Source organism: Culex quinquefasciatus, chromosome 2 (genome assembly GCF_015732765.1).
Source record: "Culex quinquefasciatus strain JHB chromosome 2, VPISU_Cqui_1.0_pri_paternal, whole genome shotgun sequence".
NCBI lineage: Eukaryota > Metazoa > Arthropoda > Insecta > Diptera > Culicidae > Culex > Culex quinquefasciatus.
In genome coordinates, this window is record NC_051862.1 from 166,675,407 (window position 1) to 166,693,957 (window position 18,551).

Consider the following 18,551-nt stretch of genomic DNA (forward strand, 5'->3'; position numbering starts at 1 on the left):
GACAGAACAGTAATACCTGTGAAGTACGCACACAGATGTAGAATTAAAATTCACAGAAAGCTTCACTCCACGATGTAAACAACGCATTTAACAAATTTTGTTCGCTTTGAGCGAACTTGTTTTGATTCAGAAGTCTAATGTCGCTTTCAGAAAACGAAATCATTCAATAATGAACAAACCAATGCGGTGTCGGTTTTGCTGTAAATCCAAAGCCATCGCGTTGTGTTCCCTATCGGAGACTTTAAACGATGGCAAATCAATCGCTCAAACCATTGAGGACTGCTATCGACTCTCGGTATGTACTGGAAATGGACAATTTCTTTTGAAAGTCAATCGCTGAATGCTTGTTTGGGTTCCAGATTTCGAAAAACGACCTGTCCAGTTTATGTTGTGAAGACTGTAGACAGGACCTGATCGCTGCAATGAAGCTGTTGACAAGAATCTATGAGTCTGATATTCGATTGAAGTCGGTTGAACCAATACTGAAAGGTGAAATGCAGTGGGTATTTTCCTTAAAATTCCTGTTGTTCTGTCAACTCATGCTAGATATTAATTTCCAGCAAATCTTTTGACGATCGAAATCACCTCATATCGTCCATATTTATTGCTGAATCGGAAATTAAGCTCGAGCCAGAAGAAACGCTCGCTGAATTGAATGACACAACGGATTGCTTACCTCCTGAACCAATCGTCAAACGGGGACGAGGAAGACCAAAAAAGGTCAAGGTAGAAGAGAATCCGCCTGCGGAAACAACAATCCCAGATGAATCTACGAAAGAATCATCTAACTCGGTCAAGAAGCAGAAACGACGAATGAGTACTTATTCAATACGGTCGGACGATGAAGTGTCCGATTTTTCTGCGGAATCAGAGGACTCCGATTTTGAGCGTGATGGTGAGCATGTGGACAATGATTCTGATGAACCAAGAGGGAGCAAACGAACCATATTTGGGGTCAAGCCGGACTCTAAACCAAGGAGATGTTGCAGCTGTAAGGACTTTCCACTGGATTCGATGGAAAAAGTGAAGGAACATTCGAAAAAGCATCATGTTAGACAAGTTAATGCTCAAGAGGAGATTGACAAACCTTTTGAATGTACGGTTTGTTTCGCGAGATTCGAAACTAAGAAGCAGTTCCGGCAGCACGAACGAAAAATGTACATCGAAGTGTTGCATTCGTGTAAACACTGCGATGAGCAGTTTGCCAATCCTTACGTTTTGCAGAGGCATCTGAAGAATGACCACCAACGACGACTAAAGATTCACCAGATGGAGGATATGTGCATGCAAAGTAACATTTGCTGTGGCTGTCGGAAGCAGTTCGAATCTCAGGAACAACTAAAGGAACACTCCTTGCAGGTTCACTTGCCCCAACGGGAACCTTCTCAAAGTGAGACCGCCGTGGAATGTGACACCTGTTACAAGAGTTACAAATCGGTCAGATATCTGAAGGAGCATCGGTTTCGCTTTTGGAAGGAGAAGAAATTTGTCTGCTCGCAGTGTGGTCGTGGATTTCGCGAGCGAGCGCAACTGGAAGATCACGAGGACTCCCACCGGAACGTACGCAAGTACGAGTGTCCAGTTTGTCATGCCAAGTTTTCGATGAAGGCTTCCTGGCAAGTTCACGTACGATACCACGATGCCGAGGAAAGCTTCCATTGCGAGTACTGCGGAAAGGGATTCCGGAAAAAAGGACTGTTCAAGGTACACATGCGGGTTCATTCCGAAGATCGTCCCCACAAATGTCCGATGTGTCCGCTTTCGTTCACGCAGAAGAACCGTTTCGACGCCCACGTGCTCGAGCACACCGGTATGAAAGCCTTCAAGTGCCAACAGTGTCCCGCTTCGTACATTCATCAGCGAGCTCTGCGACGGCACGTGCGTGAAAAGCACGAAGGAGTCTTCAGCTTCAAGTGCACAATCTGTCCGAAGGGATTCGTCGAGTTGAAGCCGCTTCTGGTGCATTTGAAGACCCACGAAAAGAGTGATGAGGCAACGTTTTCGAAGGCATAGACAATACAACAACACAAAGAATGTGTTTTGAGAAGAATAAAGCTCAAGAATGTGAAGAAACAAAATCAGCTATGGGTCATTCCATCTGAAGCGGAACATCACTTGAAAATTACCCTCTCCGATCCTGCTCAAATTTGGCAGAGCGGTTGATACTATCAAAACATGCAAGAATCCCGAATTTCATCCAAATCGGACCACCCCCTCCATTTTTGTACCTCCCCAAAAAATCGACTTTTTGGTGATTTTTGACCAAACCTCCTAGTTTCAAACCACGATAGCTCAGGAACCACAAATCTTAGAGGGTCGGTCTTAGACTCAATTTTGAAGGAAATTGGACGTAGAATCCATTTCCGTGATCAAAATGTTGATTAATTTATTTTTTCTACCTGTATTGCGCAATTGAAAACTTTAAACGGCCGTATCTCAAAACACCCCAACTTATTTTTTTTATTTGACCTCACCATCGTGTTCCCCGGCCAATTTTACATAAGAATCACTTATCGACAGAAATGAATATGTTTCGTTCCAGAGATATCAAATTTTAAAGTTTTGTGTTTTCGAGATTACCTACATCAGCTTCATTCGCCGCATCTGCTAGAAGCACACAGGCGGGCTGATCAATAACTGCTACCTGGTGTTCTGGGAGATGGTTAATTTAATTTATATTTTTATAATTTTACGCAAATATTTATTCGAATGACTAATAGGAGAAATTCTCGTATGTTTGGCAGGTTAAGTCCTCGCTCCTAGTTTCGTCCAATTTGCTCATTTTCACTATTTAAACAACAAATTTCGCAGAACTTTTGATAGAAACTTGCTTGTTCACTTCTTATTGAGCTATTTATCACTCGATTTCAGTTGAAAACGCTTTTAATCAGCTGTAATTGAATGCCAAAGCGCTGATATGGCAACATTAGAGGAACGCTGGAATTAGATGCTGTTCCCCTGCCTTGATCAATCTATTTTTGTGAAAGGAATATTTATTGGGTTATTTTGAATGCACCGTTTTTTACATGTTGCTAACCGTTTTAGAGTACCTCCGAGGCCATGCCTAGGGCCTTTATCATGGGCGGTAGCAAAATAGTGCCATTCTGCAAAAACCCCAAAACCTGCTTTATTATTATTATTATAGTTTATTATTGACACTTTACCATAATTTGGCAAATCTGATTTATGGATTAAAAAATTGATCATATTAAATCAATTTTTATATTATGAGCCAGCTCCATTTGATTAAAAGATGGTTTTGGTCAAGGTACGAAAAAACGAAACTCAAGTCAAGGTACATTTAATTTAAAAAAATCCTAATACGTGAGGACAGCAGCCGTATTGTGTTCCAAGAATCCAAGAATGATAGAAGAAAAAAAACTGTTGTTCGGACGGTGTCGAAATCATCGCAACTAAATTTGGGGAATTAGCTGTTTTGCAGCAGATCAAACTTTGTGATTTTCTTACATTTTTCAGTTTTATACTTTCTAGAAATCCTTTTCCTACTCCTTGTGATCGTCCTTCACTAGAGTACAACGTTTCAACAATTTTTATTCCTTTTAATTCATAATATTTACTCAGTAATGTTCAGTGTTACTAACAAGATTAATTGCATTTTCCTGCTCGCTCCGTCGGAATCCAATTCTGCCCTTTACTGTTTGTCGTTATTGCTCTGTCCTGTGGGTTAGCACAGAAATTCACTTAATTCATTTTTTGAGCAAATAAACATTCGCGATTAATTCCAGTTTCCTACAATGTTATAAAGTTAATTTTTGCCCAATATGATAAAGATTATTTATGATGAAATATTTTTTCAATAAATGACCAGGTAGCATTTATTGATCAGCCCACCTGTGTGCTTCTAGCAGATGCGGCGAATGAAGCTGATGTAGGTAATCTCGAAAACACAAAACTTTAAAATTCGATATCTCTGGAACGAAACATATTCATTTTTGTCGATAAGTGATTCTTATGTAAAATTGGCCGGGGAACACGATGGTGAGGTCAAATAAAAAAAATAAGTTGGGGTGTTTTGAGATACGGCCGTTTAAAGTTTTCAATTGCGCAATACAGGTAGAAAAAATAAATTAATCAACATTTTGATCACGGAAATGGATTCTACGTCCAATTTCCTTCAAAATTGAGTCTAAGACCGACCCTCTAAGATTTGTGGTTCCTGAGCTATCGTCGTTTGAAACTAGGAGGTTTGGTCAAAAATCACCAAAAAGTCGATTTTTTGGGGAGGTACAAAAATGGAGGGGGTGGTCCGATTTGGATGAAATTCGGGATTCTTGCATGTTTTGATAGTATCAACCGCTCTGTCAAATTTGAGCAGGATCGGAGAGGGTAATTTTCAAATTTGCACTTTTTCGTGCACAGTTGAGATGGAATGACCCCTATTCATTTTTTGATGACTTTTCCATATCGTGGGTTCAGCCGGATTACTACGCTACTCTGCTTCTCGGCAGGTCCTCTACCTCCATGTCAGTTTTGGACAATAGATGATCACTCCTCGAAAAAATCTCCAAGCTTCTTCTCTTTCTCTAGTTTATCCCATGGCAACTGGAACATGGATCCAGTAGTTCACGAAGCTACGGATCGAAGCTGTCCCTTACGTAACGAGTTTATCCGATCTAGGCAGCCTAAAATAACCTTATGAAATAATATAAAAGAAAATGCATTTTTTTTTTTTGTTTAATCTGTTTATTTTTTATTTTCTAAATTTGCACTAAAGTCATAAATTGATTTACTCAAGTTTCACCGTTCGTGGCTTTTCAAATGAGCCAGCAGTAGCTTCTGCCGGATGTAGGCCCTCGGGCACTTGGTACACTTGAAGCTGCGAATACCTTCGTGTTTCTCGCGCGTGTGCCTTCGCAAATCACGCTGATGGATGTACGACGCCGGACACTGTAGGCACTTGAACGGCTTGCCGGCGTCCGAATGGGTCAACAGGTGTGAATCCAGAATGTTCTGGCGGGTGAAGGTGTTCGGGCACAGGTGGCATTTGAACGGGCGATCCAGGCTGTGAGTTTGGAGGTGCGTCAACAGGAGACTCTTCTTGCGGAATCCTTTACCGCAGTATTCACAGTTGAAGCGCTCTTCCCCGTCGTGCATCTTCAGGTGTACTTCGTAGGAATTTTTCATGGCGAATGTTGCCGGACAGAACGAGCACAGAAACTGGTGAATCTTTCGATGGGAGTTTTCGTGCTCTGCTAAACGAATCTTCTCTCTGAAGGCTTTCCCGCATAGAGTGCAGACAAATTTCTTCTCTTTGTACAATCGTAGTTGGTGATGTTTGAGCGATTTCAAAGTTTTAAATCTATTGAAGCACACGTTACACTCAAACCTGTTACTTGTATCATAAAGTACGTGTTCAGGATAGTGAACCTTTTCAACGTGCTGTTTGAGTGTCTCGGCAGTAGGGAAATGCTGCTTACATCCACAGCAGATGTTGGACTGACTTCGCAGCTCTTCAAGCTCCGTGATCAGAAATTTCTTTTTGTGATCGACTTTGAGGTGTCTCTTCAATACGTACAGATTGGCAAACTCTTCCTCACATTTTGAACACGGATGGAGCACGTCTACGTACATTTTTCGCTGATGTTGCAGGTACAGTTTCTTCGTCTCAAATCGCTTAAAACAAACGGGACACTCGAACCGTTTGTCGCCAAACTCCTTTGGATTCGTTACTCGATGCTGTTGGTGGTACAATTCGGAATGTTCCGCCACCTTCTCTTGGGAAACGAGTGGCTCTTTGCAATCACAGCATCGTTTTGGCTGGGAATCTGATTTCACCCCATAGTAAAGTCGCTTCCGAGGTTGTTTGCCCTCCCGTTGATCTTCGTCTGAGCTAAAGTTCAGTTCTTCAATAGAATCGCTCTCATCTTCAGAGGAATAAAATACATCTAAATCTGGGAAGCATTCATTATCGGAATCATCTTTCTGTTCTGTCTCCGGAAGCAAAAATTGGGATGTATCATCCGGGGGTTCTGACGTATTGTTTTCTTCTTGAGAAGTTTTAATAACACCATCAACCTGCTCGTTCTTACTGCCAGATGTTTCTTCTATGGACTCAAGAGGTAGCTCTGTCTCAATTTCGACCTCTGTGATGTACACCGGGGACGAACAGTCATCTTTCAAGCTAACTGATCTTTCGTCTAGATCTGCTATCTCCGTATTTGACTGATTCCGAAGCTTTGTAGCAAACCTGTATGCACATTCCAGATCACTTTTACAAGTTGTGCACAATACATTGTTATCTTCGTCTTCCAAAATCTGTAACATAAAGTTTCATTCAGCAATAAGCTTTTCCTTAACATCCTTGCGGAACTTACTTCTACTTCGAAACAGTACTCAATAACGGTGGCAAGTGGCCTGGAATCAATCCGTGTTGTAAACAAGTTAAATTGTTCTACTATTTCACAATTGGCTAAACATATACGGCAAAACATTGTTCCTATTCCTTCTACGTTTGTTAGATTTCGTTCTGCGCCGAATGTTGTTTTGTTCTGGCAGCTTCTATCACTTGTTTACATCAGTGTTTCAAGTGTTCATTGAAGCTTCGCTTCCTTTCTCAGTCACGATGGGCTGAATTTAAATTACCAAGAAAGCTAAAACTGCCTTCCTTTCAGAAGCATCCTGAGGCAATTACTTCCAACATTTTTCTTTGCTAAATGGCCAGTCCAACTGCGTAAAGTTAACCGCAACGCTGATTCGTTGAAGTGGATTGAGTTTGAGCAGGAATATTCAAATAACAACACATTTCCGAGGAAGAATCGTGGGAATCCTCCGCTCACGTTGCTGTTTTTAGCGCAATAAATTGTCGGGAGACACTTTTGTTAAAAAAAATGTTGATTTTTAATAATTTGATGGAATGCGTGATGGATTCTTCGTCACGAGTTTTCAAACAATCCACTCTCTCCGAAGATTTAGTACATGCTGAATATATAAGTTTCGGTGAATATTTTAATCCCTGGTTTACGGTATTCAACTGATCGGTCATGTCAGATGTAACTCTAGAATAAGCAAAATACAAGTTGCTCTGTTTACACGATTCCTACTTTTGCCTTCAAAATTGTTCGTAAGCGAAGAAACAATATTTATCAACGATGAACCAGCAGTGTCGGTTTTGCTGTAATTCCGAAGCCATTGAGATGTATTCCCTATCGGATGCGTTGAATGATGGCAAATCAATAGCTCAAACCATTGAGGATTGCTTTCGAGTCTCGGTATGCATAGAAATTGAACATTTAAAAAATAAATAGTTTGAATGCTTATTTGGGCCATGTTCCAGATATCCGATGACGAGCTGTCCAGTTTATGTTGTGTGGACTGTAGCCAGGACCTGATCGTTGCAATGAAGCTGTTGACCAGAATTTACGAGTCTGGTGTCCGCTTTATTTCGCTTGAACTTTTGACGAAAGAAAAGAGGTGAATATTATTTTTAAATTTCAATTATTCTGTCCTTTAATGCTTGAAATAAATTCCAGTCAATCTATTGAAGATGAGAACCACTTACCGCCCAATTTTATCGCAGAAGAGAATATCAAACTAGAGTCAAAAGAACCAATCACTGAATGCATAACGGAATTTTCACCAGCTAAAAAAATCGTTAAACGGGGACGAGGAAGACCAAAACACGTAAAGGTCGAAGAGAACTCCCCTGCTGAATCACAAACTCCTTATGAAGCTTCCAACACGCTACCTAACGCTGCCAAGAAGCAGAAACAGGACGAAAATGCAGATTTTTCTGCAGAATCAGAGGATGACGATTTTGAGCCTGATGGCGGACATAAGGACAGTTCCTCGGAAGAACCGCCGGGGGCGTCACGATCCTTTTATGGGGTCAAGTCAAACTCAAAACCAAGGAGATGTTGCAGCTGTAAAGACTTTACACTGGATTCGATGGAAAAGGTGAAGGACCATTCGAAAAAGTATCATTTTAGACTGGTAGAGTCTAAAGAGGAGATTAGCAAAGCGTTTGAGTGCTTGGTTTGTTTTGCGAGATTCGAAACTAAGAAGCAGTTCCGGCAGCACGAGCGAAAAATGTACGTTGAAGTGTTGCATTCTTGTAAGCACTGCGATGAGCAGTTTGCCAATCCCTACGTACTGCAGACGCATCTGAAAAATAGCCACCAACGAAGGCTGAAGGTTCATCAGATGGAGGATAAGTGTATGCAGAGTAACATTTGCTGTGGCTGTCGGAAGCAGTTTGAGTCTCAGGAACAGCTCAAGGAACACTCCTTGCAGGTTCACTTGCCCCAGCGGGAACCTTCTCAAATTGAGACCGCAGTGGAATGTGACACCTGCTACAAAAGTTTCAAATCGGCCAGATATCTAAAAGATCATAAACTGCGATTTTGGAAGGAGAAGAAATTTGTTTGTTCGCAGTGTGGACGTGGGTTTTGTAAGCCATCGCAACTGGAAGATCACGAGGACGCTCACCGAAACATATGCAAGTACGAATGTCCAATTTGTCATGAAAAGTTTTCAATGAAGGCTTACTGGCTAGTTCATGTACGAAATCACAATTCCGAAGAAAGTTTTCACTGTGAGTATTGTGGCAAGGGATTCCGGCAGAAAAGTCTTCTCAAGGGTCACATGCGCGTTCATTCCGAAGATCGTCCACACAAATGTCCGATGTGTCCGCTTTCGTTCACGCTGAAGAACCGATTCGATGCCCATGTGCTTGAGCACGCAGGTATGAAAGCCTTCAAGTGCCAACAGTGTTCCGCTTCGTACATTCATCAGCGAGCTCTGCGACGGCACGTGCGTGAAAAGCACGAAGGAGACTTCACCTACAGCTGCACAATCTGTCCAAAGGGATTCGTCGAGTTGAAGCCGCTTTTGGTGCATTTAAAGACCCATGAAAAAAGTAATGAGGCGTCGACTGTTTAGGCAATGAAACTTCCTATTTTAGAAAATTTTTATTTGAAAAAACTACAAAATCTTATGAAAAGGAGAAGAAATAAATCAATTTGAGCTAAACCACCTACTCGTCCATTCTAATTGCGTAATCACTGTTCCAGTCACGCTCGAAAATGTCCTGCAGGTCGTTCACGATGGTCCGGTTACCCTCGTAAGATGACATGACCAGCCCGATTCCGGCCGTATCGATAAAGTAATCGCCGGACCAGTTCGAGGTTCCGATGTAGGCCGTGTTGTCCGTTACCATGTACTTGTTGTGGTTAACCCGCGCGAACGGGATCTTCTGCTGATCGTCGTCAGCTGGTACGATAAATCGCTTGATGTCGATGCTGACCCCGGGCAAGGAATTGGAGATCACTTGCAGCGAATCCAGAAAACGCTGCTCGGATGACCGCGAATGTGGCCATAACGAAATTAGCAGGCGAATTGAGATCTTGCGATCGATGGCGGCCCGTCGAAGCGCGTCGTCGATGATTGGCCAGAATCTGGTGGGGGAGAACATTGTTTGGATTTTTCCTAAGAATTGAACAGATGAATACACTTACTGTGTCTTTGGAGTGTAGAGAGTCAAGGGAAGATAGTCCATTACCGAAATATGGATGAACTTCTCGGCACGTTCGATAACATCGAGAATGGCATCCACGTCGTGACTGCGTCCTCGCGTTGACATCGGTGGAGGGGAGCTCTGTGGAGTAGCATAGATGGTATCATTCAATATTCTTCACCATTGAACTTCGAGATTCCTACCGAGAGATACGTGTCCACTTTGTACTCATCGTTGAACTGAACAGACAGAGTGTTGTTGGCATTGTACTTTGTAGAGTACGCTGCTGGCCACTGATCTGGAAGCTGAGCGTTGGGCACTCCCATGTCCCAGTAGACCTTTGGAATAAAAAGGTTTGCTTTAAAATCTACCAACTAAACAAAGCCGTTTGAACCTACATCAAAAATCTTGGCAATATCGTTTGCCAAGCAGGAACAGTTCACGGCGAGCACTCCGAGCTCCTTGACCTGTGTCAACGATCGCCAGTCCATGTTGGCACTGCCCACGTAGAAATGTCGTCGATCGATCACCCAAACCTTCGTATGTAGCACACCACCTCCGAACAGCCGCGGAAAGTCCACCGATCGTACATCGGCTGCGTTGCGTTTCGTGAAGATCTCCGTGTCCACGCTGGGATTCGCCGAAGTTGGTATGCTTTGCGCGATCTTGATCGACACATTTCCGCTGGTTCCGGTCTCCATCAGTGTTTTGAAAATGTCCTCACCCTGCCAGGCACTCGAGTGGTTGTACACATCTTCGCGTCTCAACGACCAGTAAAACGAACCAATTTCAATCTTCTGTTGAGCTGATTTTATCAGAAGCTTCCACGCGTCGTACGTAGACATAAACGACGGACTACCTTTCGGATAGACCAGCCCCTCGGGAATACTCTCCACTATGCTGATTCTACATCCCTCGAGGCATACATCATTCCTGCTTCGGGCTGTTTTTCGACGTTGATCTGCTAGTTTCTCGTTAGTGTCCAGCAGTGGCAGCAACACAACCATCACAATCAACAGCAGTATCATTGAAATCGGTATGAACGATGGTCTGCACCATTTGAACCATGTCCTGTTGAATACCCCAACATTACTCAAAATCAATCAAACTCCCCAAATCTCAAACCTACCTCTGCTCATCGCCATTTTGCCAATCGCGATCGTCCTGCTCGTTGAAGGAACCCTCGCCGGTCGGTACCTGGACAAAGCAATTGCTCACAATTAGTCACTATAACGCGTTCCAAAGTTTCGTACCAACCTTTTGCATGGTGTCCTTCCGCTCGCCATCGGTGGCCGGCCGTGAATGTAACGGCAATTTGATCTTCATGTCGACGCAAACCCAAGAACCTGCTTCTTAACACAAAGTGGACATATGGCCAAAGTGCCACGATAAGATCTGCCCAAATAGAGAATGTGTGCGCGGCGTTCAATTATTCAGCTGCAAGTGCAACTACCTCGGTACCAAGCCACAGAAGCAGGACTGAGGGTTCGAGTTCAAAATAGGCAAAAAATCGCTTATCGGGTGGACTTTTGTGTTTTGTTTTCATGCGGGGGGGTAGACACCAATACCAGTGACGAGAGGTAGAGACGAGTCTATCTACATAAATGGATGCAAGCGTTCGTTTGTCCGTGATTCAGCATACCTTGTCAATATAATTGCAGTTGATTTTTTTTGCGTTAGAGCTCAGTCTGGTTTTGGCCCAAGAAAAAAAAATGCATTGTAAAAATAATTTAAAAAATCTCAGTTGCAAAATTATTTTCTTCCACTCTCTTTATATAACAAAGAATACATCAAAGATGCGTTCAATTACCGTGCGTTTCCATCATTATGATTCTTTTAATATTTTATTTAATTAAAATAAATTATATTTTAATAAGTGGAACCACTAGAATTCCTCAAAAAAAAAGTCGAATCAAGTAACAAATCTTGCTTTTGATTCAAAAGGATCTCAAAGATATACTACAATAAGGTACATCCACAATAGATACATCTACGCCAAGATACAGGAAAAGGCGTTTCCATATTTTTTTCAACAGGTTTTTTGATTATTTTTGATAAATGCTGTTGATTTTTTTTTCAATTGAAAATAAGAATGATTGCAGTATTTTTTTTTTTCATAAAAATAACAGGTTTTTACATGAAATTTTTTTTTCTCGGCAATATTTTTATGGAAAATTCTTGAAGATAAAAAATAATAACTGATATTTCTAACAGGGTAATGTAAATGGCTCAAAGCAGAAGTATAAACATTAGCCCGGGTCAAAAAAAATAAAGTTGCTCAAATCAAAAATTATATAAGATTGCCCGAAAGAGTATTACAAATGGAGGCTCAAGTCAAAATTTCAGCCCATTTGGTTGAAAACTGACTTGCCTTGAGCAGGAACAACTTTAAATGGGAATTAACCCGTAAAAATTGACCATTTAGGTATATTGCTCTGTACAAGTCAGCCGTTAACAAATGACGACTTTTGCATACCATGGGGTCCTAGGGGATGGTCTTGGCATTAATTCCTCCGAAGGGTGCAAGACGATCCGAGGTCCCTGATCTTGCCTTGAACCGGATTCATTCCGGCGTCGCAGAAATTCTCATGGTCCCAGCAAAATGTATAAGGAAAAATCAAAGCACACTAAGCAGGCTTCCTCGATTAAAGGACGCTACATGGCAATCAGCCACCACGTGGCAAGAGGGTATCATAAATTTTTGCTTTTAAAGTAGTTTTGTTATTCTAAGAACACTTTATTCAGCCAGATATTAGATCAAAAACACCATAAAAACGCTAAATGTAATTTTGAAGCCGAATTTGAAGTTATTTACCGGCCACGTGGTGGCTGATTGCCATGTGGCGTCCTCTAATCGAGGCAGCCTTCTTAGTGTGCTTTGATTTTTCCTTATACATTTTGCTGGGACCATGAGAATTTCTGCGACGCCGGAATGAATCCGGTTCAAGGCAAGACCAGGGGCCTCGGATCGTCTTACACGCTTCGGAGGAATTGTTCCCCAGACCATCCCCCTCCCCGGCTGACTTGCTCAAGCCAATTTACCCAAATGCTCCAGTTTTACGGATAAATTCCTATTTAAACTTGTTCCTGCTCAAGGCAAGCCAGTCTTCAAACAAATGGGCTGAAATTTTGGCCTGAGCCTCCATTTTGAGCACTCTTTCGGGCAATCTCATATAATTTTTGATTTGAGAAACTTAAATTTTTTTGACCCGGGTTAATAAACATACAGTCTATCCTGCTAGTTCCGAATGTTAACATCAACTCACGTGAGCAGGGGAACAGCATCTAATTCCAGCGTGACTCTAATGTTGCCATATCACCACTTTGACATTCAATTACAGCTCATTAAAAGCGTTTTGAAGCGTTTGAAATCGAGTGATAAATAGCTCAATAAGAAGTGAGCAAGCAAGTTTCTATCAAACGTTTTGCAAAAATAGTTGTTCAAATAGTGAAAATCAGCAAATTGGATGGAGTTAGGAACGAGTGCTAAACCTGCCAAACCTACGAGAATTTTCTAATCTAATCTAATCTAACCCTATCGCAGCCAGTCTTTCGAGGGCATCCTGGAGAATGCCTTGGGTTGATTGACGCCTAGCATCTTCTTGTCATTATCAACGTTTGCAGTGCGCCATTGCATTAGAATGCATTGAAACATCACAAACGTCGAAGCGGCCAGGCCAACTGCGTAAAGTTAACCGCAAAGATGATTCGCTAAAATGTATTGCGTTTGAGCACGAATGTTCAAACAACAAAACATTTGATGAATCTACAGGGGAGGAAGAAACGTGGGGATCCCCCGCTCACGTTCCTGATTATTAAAGCAATGAATCGTTGGGAGCACCACGCTAAGAAGTTTTGGTGCCCCGGGACCCTCGAGGATGGGACACTGTATTTCCACAGGTGCCCTGGCCCTTTTTGCCGTGGTTAAAGCGCCACAACTCGCTCAGCCAAACATACGAGAATTTTCCCCTACAAACTTAGATTTTTTTCCGAATTCGGTAAAGTTTACCAAATATTCAACTGCTGAACAGTTCGGTAAACTGAAAATGACTGAATTCGGTAGAAACTTACCGAAATTCGGTACTGCAGTTAATAATTGTTCATCGTATAACTGAAATTCGGTAAAATGTTGTTCATTTTGAGAGATGGTGCTCCGATATAAACTTTACCGTTTTTTCAACTACCCAATTCGGTGTACTTGTGTGTGTACTTGTTTACTGAACAGATTTTTTGCAATATATCAATGTGTGTTTCTGGGGAAATAAAAAAAAATAATGATTTAATTTTTAATATGACCTTTTTCACGAAAGATTTTATTGCCAATTCCAGTTGTTACAATCTTACAATTTAATTTGACATCCCAAATTCTTCGCCTCCTCATCTTCGTGAGTCTTCAGATGCTTTTTGTAAGCATCCTTCCGGTGAAATTCTTTCGAGCAAAGTTCGCAACTAAACGGTACGATAGGTTCGTGTTTAGCCCGGATGTGCCTGCGCAAGTCCCGTTCGTGGATGTAGGACGAGGTACACTTTGTACACTTGAACGGTTTTGCCCCAAGGTGTTCCTTCACGTGGAAATCCAGCAGTTGTTGGCGGGTGAATGTGTTGGGACAAAGATGGCATTTGAAGGGTCGTTCTGCGCTTTCGATGTGAATGACCTGATGGTCTTGCCAGAGATGCTTTTTCTTGAACCCTTTGCCACATTTGTCGCACTTGAAGTAATCGCTCGGCAGGGAGTGGTACTTTATATGGGTAACGTAGTTGGTTTTCAGCGAAAAGGACTTTGGACACATGTGGCACTGGTACGGCCGGATGTTGGCGTGGCTTTGCTCGTGGTCCAGAAATACCTGCTTTTCTTGGAAAGTTTTTCCGCAGTGTGCACACTGGTATCGGTGAGCCCGATACGGTCTGCGTTGATGCTCGGTTAGTACGTGCTCCGACTTGAACCGACGATGGCAGACTTCACACTCGATCTGGTTCTCCGTATCCGGGGGATGGCGCATTTTGTGCTCCGCGTTGCCATGTTCTATCATCAGTTCTTTAGTTTCGAACTGTTTGTGGCATTTGCAGCAAATGTGCACTTTTTGGCGGATTTCGTCGATTTGTTTCACGATTTTCTCCCGCTTGTGGTTGTTCTTCAAATGAACTCTCAGGTTGTAAGCATTCGCGAAATCGGCAGGACACTTTTTGCACGAGTGTAACTCTTTAGCAAAAGCTTTTCTGCGGTGCAGAAGGAGTTCCATTCTCGTCTCAAACCTCTCGTAACATATCGAACACTCTTCCGGCTTCTGTTCGAGTATCTCAGCATCGAACGCTCGTTGCTGGTGGAATTTTTCGGAATGCTCTTCCAGCTGTTCGTGCGTGCTGACGGGTTCCTTGCAGCCACAGCATCGCTTCGGTTGCGAATTGGCCGTGATTGCGTATCGAGTTCGTTTGTGTTTAGTTAGTTCCTCCTTTTCCTCGGCCTCGGATGCTGATGAGTTTTCCTCTTGCTCATGTTTCGGTGAGTATTCGCTCTCATCAGAGTCTTCTGGATCAGTTTTGACTTTCTTGCGTTTTCTTCCAGGTTTGCGCTTCGCTCGCCGTTGCATTAATGGTTTATCATCGCTGTCTGTTTCATCAAAATCATTTGTGTTTTCTTGTTCATACGTTGAGTAATCTTCTACCTCATATTCCAATTTAACATCTATTTGTGATTTACTAGGAGATTCCGTCAAGGGATCACTACAAACGAAATTGTTATAAGAAAACAATAATTAAGGAAAATTACAAAAAATACCTTTTGTCAGCTTCCACAACGTAATGCTCGAGGTTCTTGATCTTATTGTTGGCGTCCTCCAATTTTTTTATGAAGCGATAGGTAATCCAGAGCTCTTCTCTACAAGAGCTACAGCATCGTACAGCGAGGTTTTCATCGTCAGGAATCTAAAAAATAACATAATTATTGCTATCCAAAAAAAACTTATTTATATGAAGCCTACCTGCAACTTCTCTAGCACTTCCTTGAGCATCGTTTCGACGCTGACTTCATCGTACAGTTCATTGTGGGGATAGCTATCTTCTACGGTGGATTGAACACAAATTCGACAAACTTTATATTCAACATCGATGCTGGCGTTGGGATCCATTTTTTGTGTTGTTTTCAGTGCAAAACTTTGCACTCTACTGACTGACGCTTGTTATCTTCGAAGTGTCTTTCTACTGGATGTCATTGCGGTAGAGCTGCTAATGTGAACTAGCTGTAAAAACAAAATTCATAGTAGTTGAAAGAAACTTGTATGCAAGTTGATTATGCTGTCATAATCACAATTTTTGCCTTCCTCACCTCACTGGGGCTAGGCTATAAAATCACTCGAAAAATGAACTTCCTAAATACGACTCCTAGATATACCTTCACGTATACCTATCGGCTCAGAATCAAATTCTGAACAAATGTCTGTGGAGATGTGTGTAGACATGATTTTTTTCCACACGATTATCTCAGAACTGGCTGAACCAATTTTGGCCGGATCCGCCTTATTCTGTTCGTTTTGGGGTCCCCTAAGACCCTATTAAATTTTATGATGATTAGTTAAGTATTTAAGAAGTTATGTCAAGAAAAAGATTTTTGTAGATACAAAAAAGGTGATTTTTTGCCTAACCTCAAAAGGTTGGGTCTTTTTGTTTACGTGCGAGAGTCGCGCCAGATGCGAAACGCCCGGTTGCCAAATTGCTTCAAATGAGAGTCTGCATGCTATCTGGAAAAGTTTGTATCAGGTATATATTTTTTTTCATAAACTTATTTTCATTATTACTTTGTAAATGTGAGTAAGGCACCACCCTCTGTATTGATTTTTTCCACGTTACATTTTAGTATTTTATTTCAACCATAGTAAGGTTGTTTAAAGTTTTTTTTAATCGGGGCTTTTGTTTCGAAATTTCAGTTTTTTGCAACTCTATAAGTCTTTCTATGCCCAGTGAAAAAAATACAATTTAACCCAAAAATGACGAACGCCTCGTCACAGTGTCCTGATGCAAACAATGATCGAGCTCGAGCTGTCACAGCCCTGCGAAGTATGTTGGCGAAGTATCGGGCGGTCAGTCAAAAAAACCAGCTAGAAGTCGCCAGACAAGCAAATTTTGCTAGAAAGAGATAGGAAACCTGATGCAAACAAACGTCCAGCTGTCATGTAAAAATACTTTCAATGTGTTGGTAATTTTCTGACTAGAAAGCCGTATTGTGAAACTACCCAAAACAACCGAATCGAATATGTAGTAAAGGTTTTACTTTTCGATACAAGGGATAAATTGTTTTACTTTTCTGCACCCACATGAGTGCTTTATAGTTGAACTTTTTAGCACTTATATTGAAAAGTAATACACAGTTTTACAACAATTTTCGACTCCGGCTCCGACTCCCGCTGGTCAAAATTTAAATACTCCAGTTCCTCAAAAAGACCCGGCTCTGACTCTGACTCCACAGTACTGGTTCCAGAGAGGCTTCTAAATTTTTATTTAATAATAAACTGAAAATCTAGATGATCTTGAATTAAATTTTTAAAATCTGTCCATCACAAATCTTTTAACCAATATTTTATGAAAAGGTAACCAGAACAACAATCTAACTGACCTATCGGAAAAAAAACTTGCCCAAGATAAAGTAGTCACCCCTTAAATGTTCTAGAAAGCCTTGAACTAAATTGCATTGATTTCATCTAAGAAAACCAAGAAAACATGATTCTAATTTGTACTGTTGACTTTATCTTTATCATATGATTTTTATGTAACAATTGCATAGTAGACAAATAGTTTTAATTACAATGATGTTTAGTACAACTTTATCTCGTCCATTGATTATTCATGCACGTCCTCTTTGTAAGATTTCAGCAAAGCTGACGCGCGTCTGAAATTCTCATCTTCGGCACTGGCTAGGGCCTGCAGCTGAATCAGCAATCGCCGTCCCAGCGAACCGTTCAGCTGGTTGTTTTGTTTCATCAGTCCGTACAGCACTTCATAGCCGCGCACTGGTTCAAACTTCAAGTCGATTGCTTCCAAGAAGTTCATCGCCAAGTTTGCATTTTCCGGCTGATTTTCGTAAACTTCCGTCACCACACGTTCGTACGGTAATCCGTCCAGCCCACGGAAGTCCTCTGCAGCATCCCTGATCCTTCCGGCTCGCACGTTGGCAATGCACAGTCTAATAAACGCGGATCGACTCCTGGCGCGTTCTTTCTCCAGCAAGGAAATGTTGTCGTCCAGTTCGCTCTTGAAGTTTTGCATACCGTTGCGCAGTTTTTCGACCTCCTCGCGATAGCTGTCCTCGACATCACGCTTCAGGTTGTCTATTTTACGAAGTAATCGCTGAATCTCGGTCTGGTAGCGGGCCTTGGCTCTTTCGTATTGTGCCTCGGTCATGGAACTTCGGTCTATTGACTTGTAGTCACGAATCACACTTTGCACGGAACCCCGGAATGTGGCAAGTTGCTTGTAACATCTGTCACGGTTCGCTTCCTCCTCGTCAAATCCCGATCGTGTGTCGATCATCACGGACTGCATGGCGGTTTGCATGTTCTTGGTGAGCTGGATCAGCTCCTGAATTTCCTGATGTGAAACCGTACATGCTCCAAGCGGTGAAAAGCTCTGTCGTCTCACGCGGCCAATCGTGGCACCAGCTGCACAGTTTACGGCCAAAATTAAACCAAGAATTAACGCACTAACGATCATCGCTGCTTCATTCGTCAAACTCAACTAACTAAGTGAAGTCCTTTTTTCACTCGGACAGTGGCATTCTTATCTGTATTATTAGTTTTATTAGCCAACGGTCAGACCGACGAGCAGGGTAGACTTGAGAAGTTGTTTTCAATTTTAATCTTTCGAGGGATTCCCCCGGACTTGAAACTTTACTATTCGCATTATTTCTACTGGAAAGCTCTGTATTCCCAATCTGTTGCTATTTCATGTTTTTTGAATACAAGCTATTTTTTTGTCATGAGGAACAAACTGAATATCAATGACAAAATAACTATCTCTACAAGTGAATAGATCCAGCATCTTTATTTATTTAATTCGTCGCACAACATACAACATGCATTTGATAGCGCGC

The 18,551-nt window shown here is 41.9% G+C and overlaps 6 protein-coding genes across 6 annotated transcripts; 2 read left to right on the forward strand and 4 right to left on the reverse strand.

The window, feature by feature from the left end:
- The first annotated feature begins 144 nt into the window (after positions 1–144).
- Positions 145–2,022, forward strand: LOC6050862 (zinc finger protein 668). The gene is made up of 3 exons (XM_001867352.2): positions 145–295; positions 360–499; positions 561–2,022. The coding sequence occupies exons 1-3, from the start codon at positions 170–172 to the stop codon at positions 2,011–2,013; spliced, it is 1,719 nt and encodes a 572-aa protein (XP_001867387.2). The 5' UTR covers positions 145–169; the 3' UTR covers positions 2,014–2,022.
- Positions 2,023–4,681: 2,659 nt separating this feature from the next.
- On the reverse strand, positions 4,682–6,530 carry LOC6050863 (gastrula zinc finger protein XlCGF26.1). Its single transcript, XM_001867353.2, has 2 exons — positions 6,336–6,530; positions 4,682–6,276 (listed from the first exon to the last, which is right to left on the reverse strand). Exons 1-2 carry the CDS (start codon positions 6,450–6,452, stop codon positions 4,759–4,761), a joined length of 1,635 nt encoding a protein of 544 aa, XP_001867388.2. The 5' UTR covers positions 6,453–6,530; the 3' UTR covers positions 4,682–4,758.
- Positions 6,531–6,984: 454 nt separating this feature from the next.
- On the forward strand, positions 6,985–8,991 carry LOC119766990 (zinc finger protein 112-like). The gene is made up of 3 exons (XM_038253962.1): positions 6,985–7,229; positions 7,295–7,431; positions 7,491–8,991. The coding sequence occupies exons 1-3, from the start codon at positions 7,110–7,112 to the stop codon at positions 8,896–8,898; spliced, it is 1,665 nt and encodes a 554-aa protein (XP_038109890.1). The 5' UTR covers positions 6,985–7,109; the 3' UTR covers positions 8,899–8,991.
- On the reverse strand, positions 8,909–11,014 carry LOC6050864 (5'-3' exonuclease PLD3). The gene is made up of 6 exons (XM_001867354.2): positions 10,730–11,014; positions 10,602–10,669; positions 9,871–10,543; positions 9,676–9,810; positions 9,474–9,613; positions 8,909–9,413 (listed from the first exon to the last, which is right to left on the reverse strand). Exons 1-6 carry the CDS (start codon positions 10,796–10,798, stop codon positions 8,993–8,995), a joined length of 1,506 nt encoding a protein of 501 aa, XP_001867389.2. The 5' UTR covers positions 10,799–11,014; the 3' UTR covers positions 8,909–8,992.
- A 2,736-nt stretch (positions 11,015–13,750) lies between these two features.
- On the reverse strand, positions 13,751–15,680 carry LOC6050865 (zinc finger protein 391). Its single transcript, XM_001867355.2, has 3 exons — positions 15,451–15,680; positions 15,249–15,394; positions 13,751–15,193 (listed from the first exon to the last, which is right to left on the reverse strand). Exons 1-3 carry the CDS (start codon positions 15,595–15,597, stop codon positions 13,813–13,815), a joined length of 1,674 nt encoding a protein of 557 aa, XP_001867390.2. The 5' UTR covers positions 15,598–15,680; the 3' UTR covers positions 13,751–13,812.
- Positions 15,681–17,190: 1,510 nt separating this feature from the next.
- On the reverse strand, positions 17,191–18,211 carry LOC6050866. The gene has a single exon (XM_001867356.2). The coding sequence runs from the start codon at positions 18,170–18,172 to the stop codon at positions 17,303–17,305; it is 870 nt and encodes a 289-aa protein (XP_001867391.2). The 5' UTR covers positions 18,173–18,211; the 3' UTR covers positions 17,191–17,302.
- Positions 18,212–18,551: the final 340 nt, after the last annotated feature.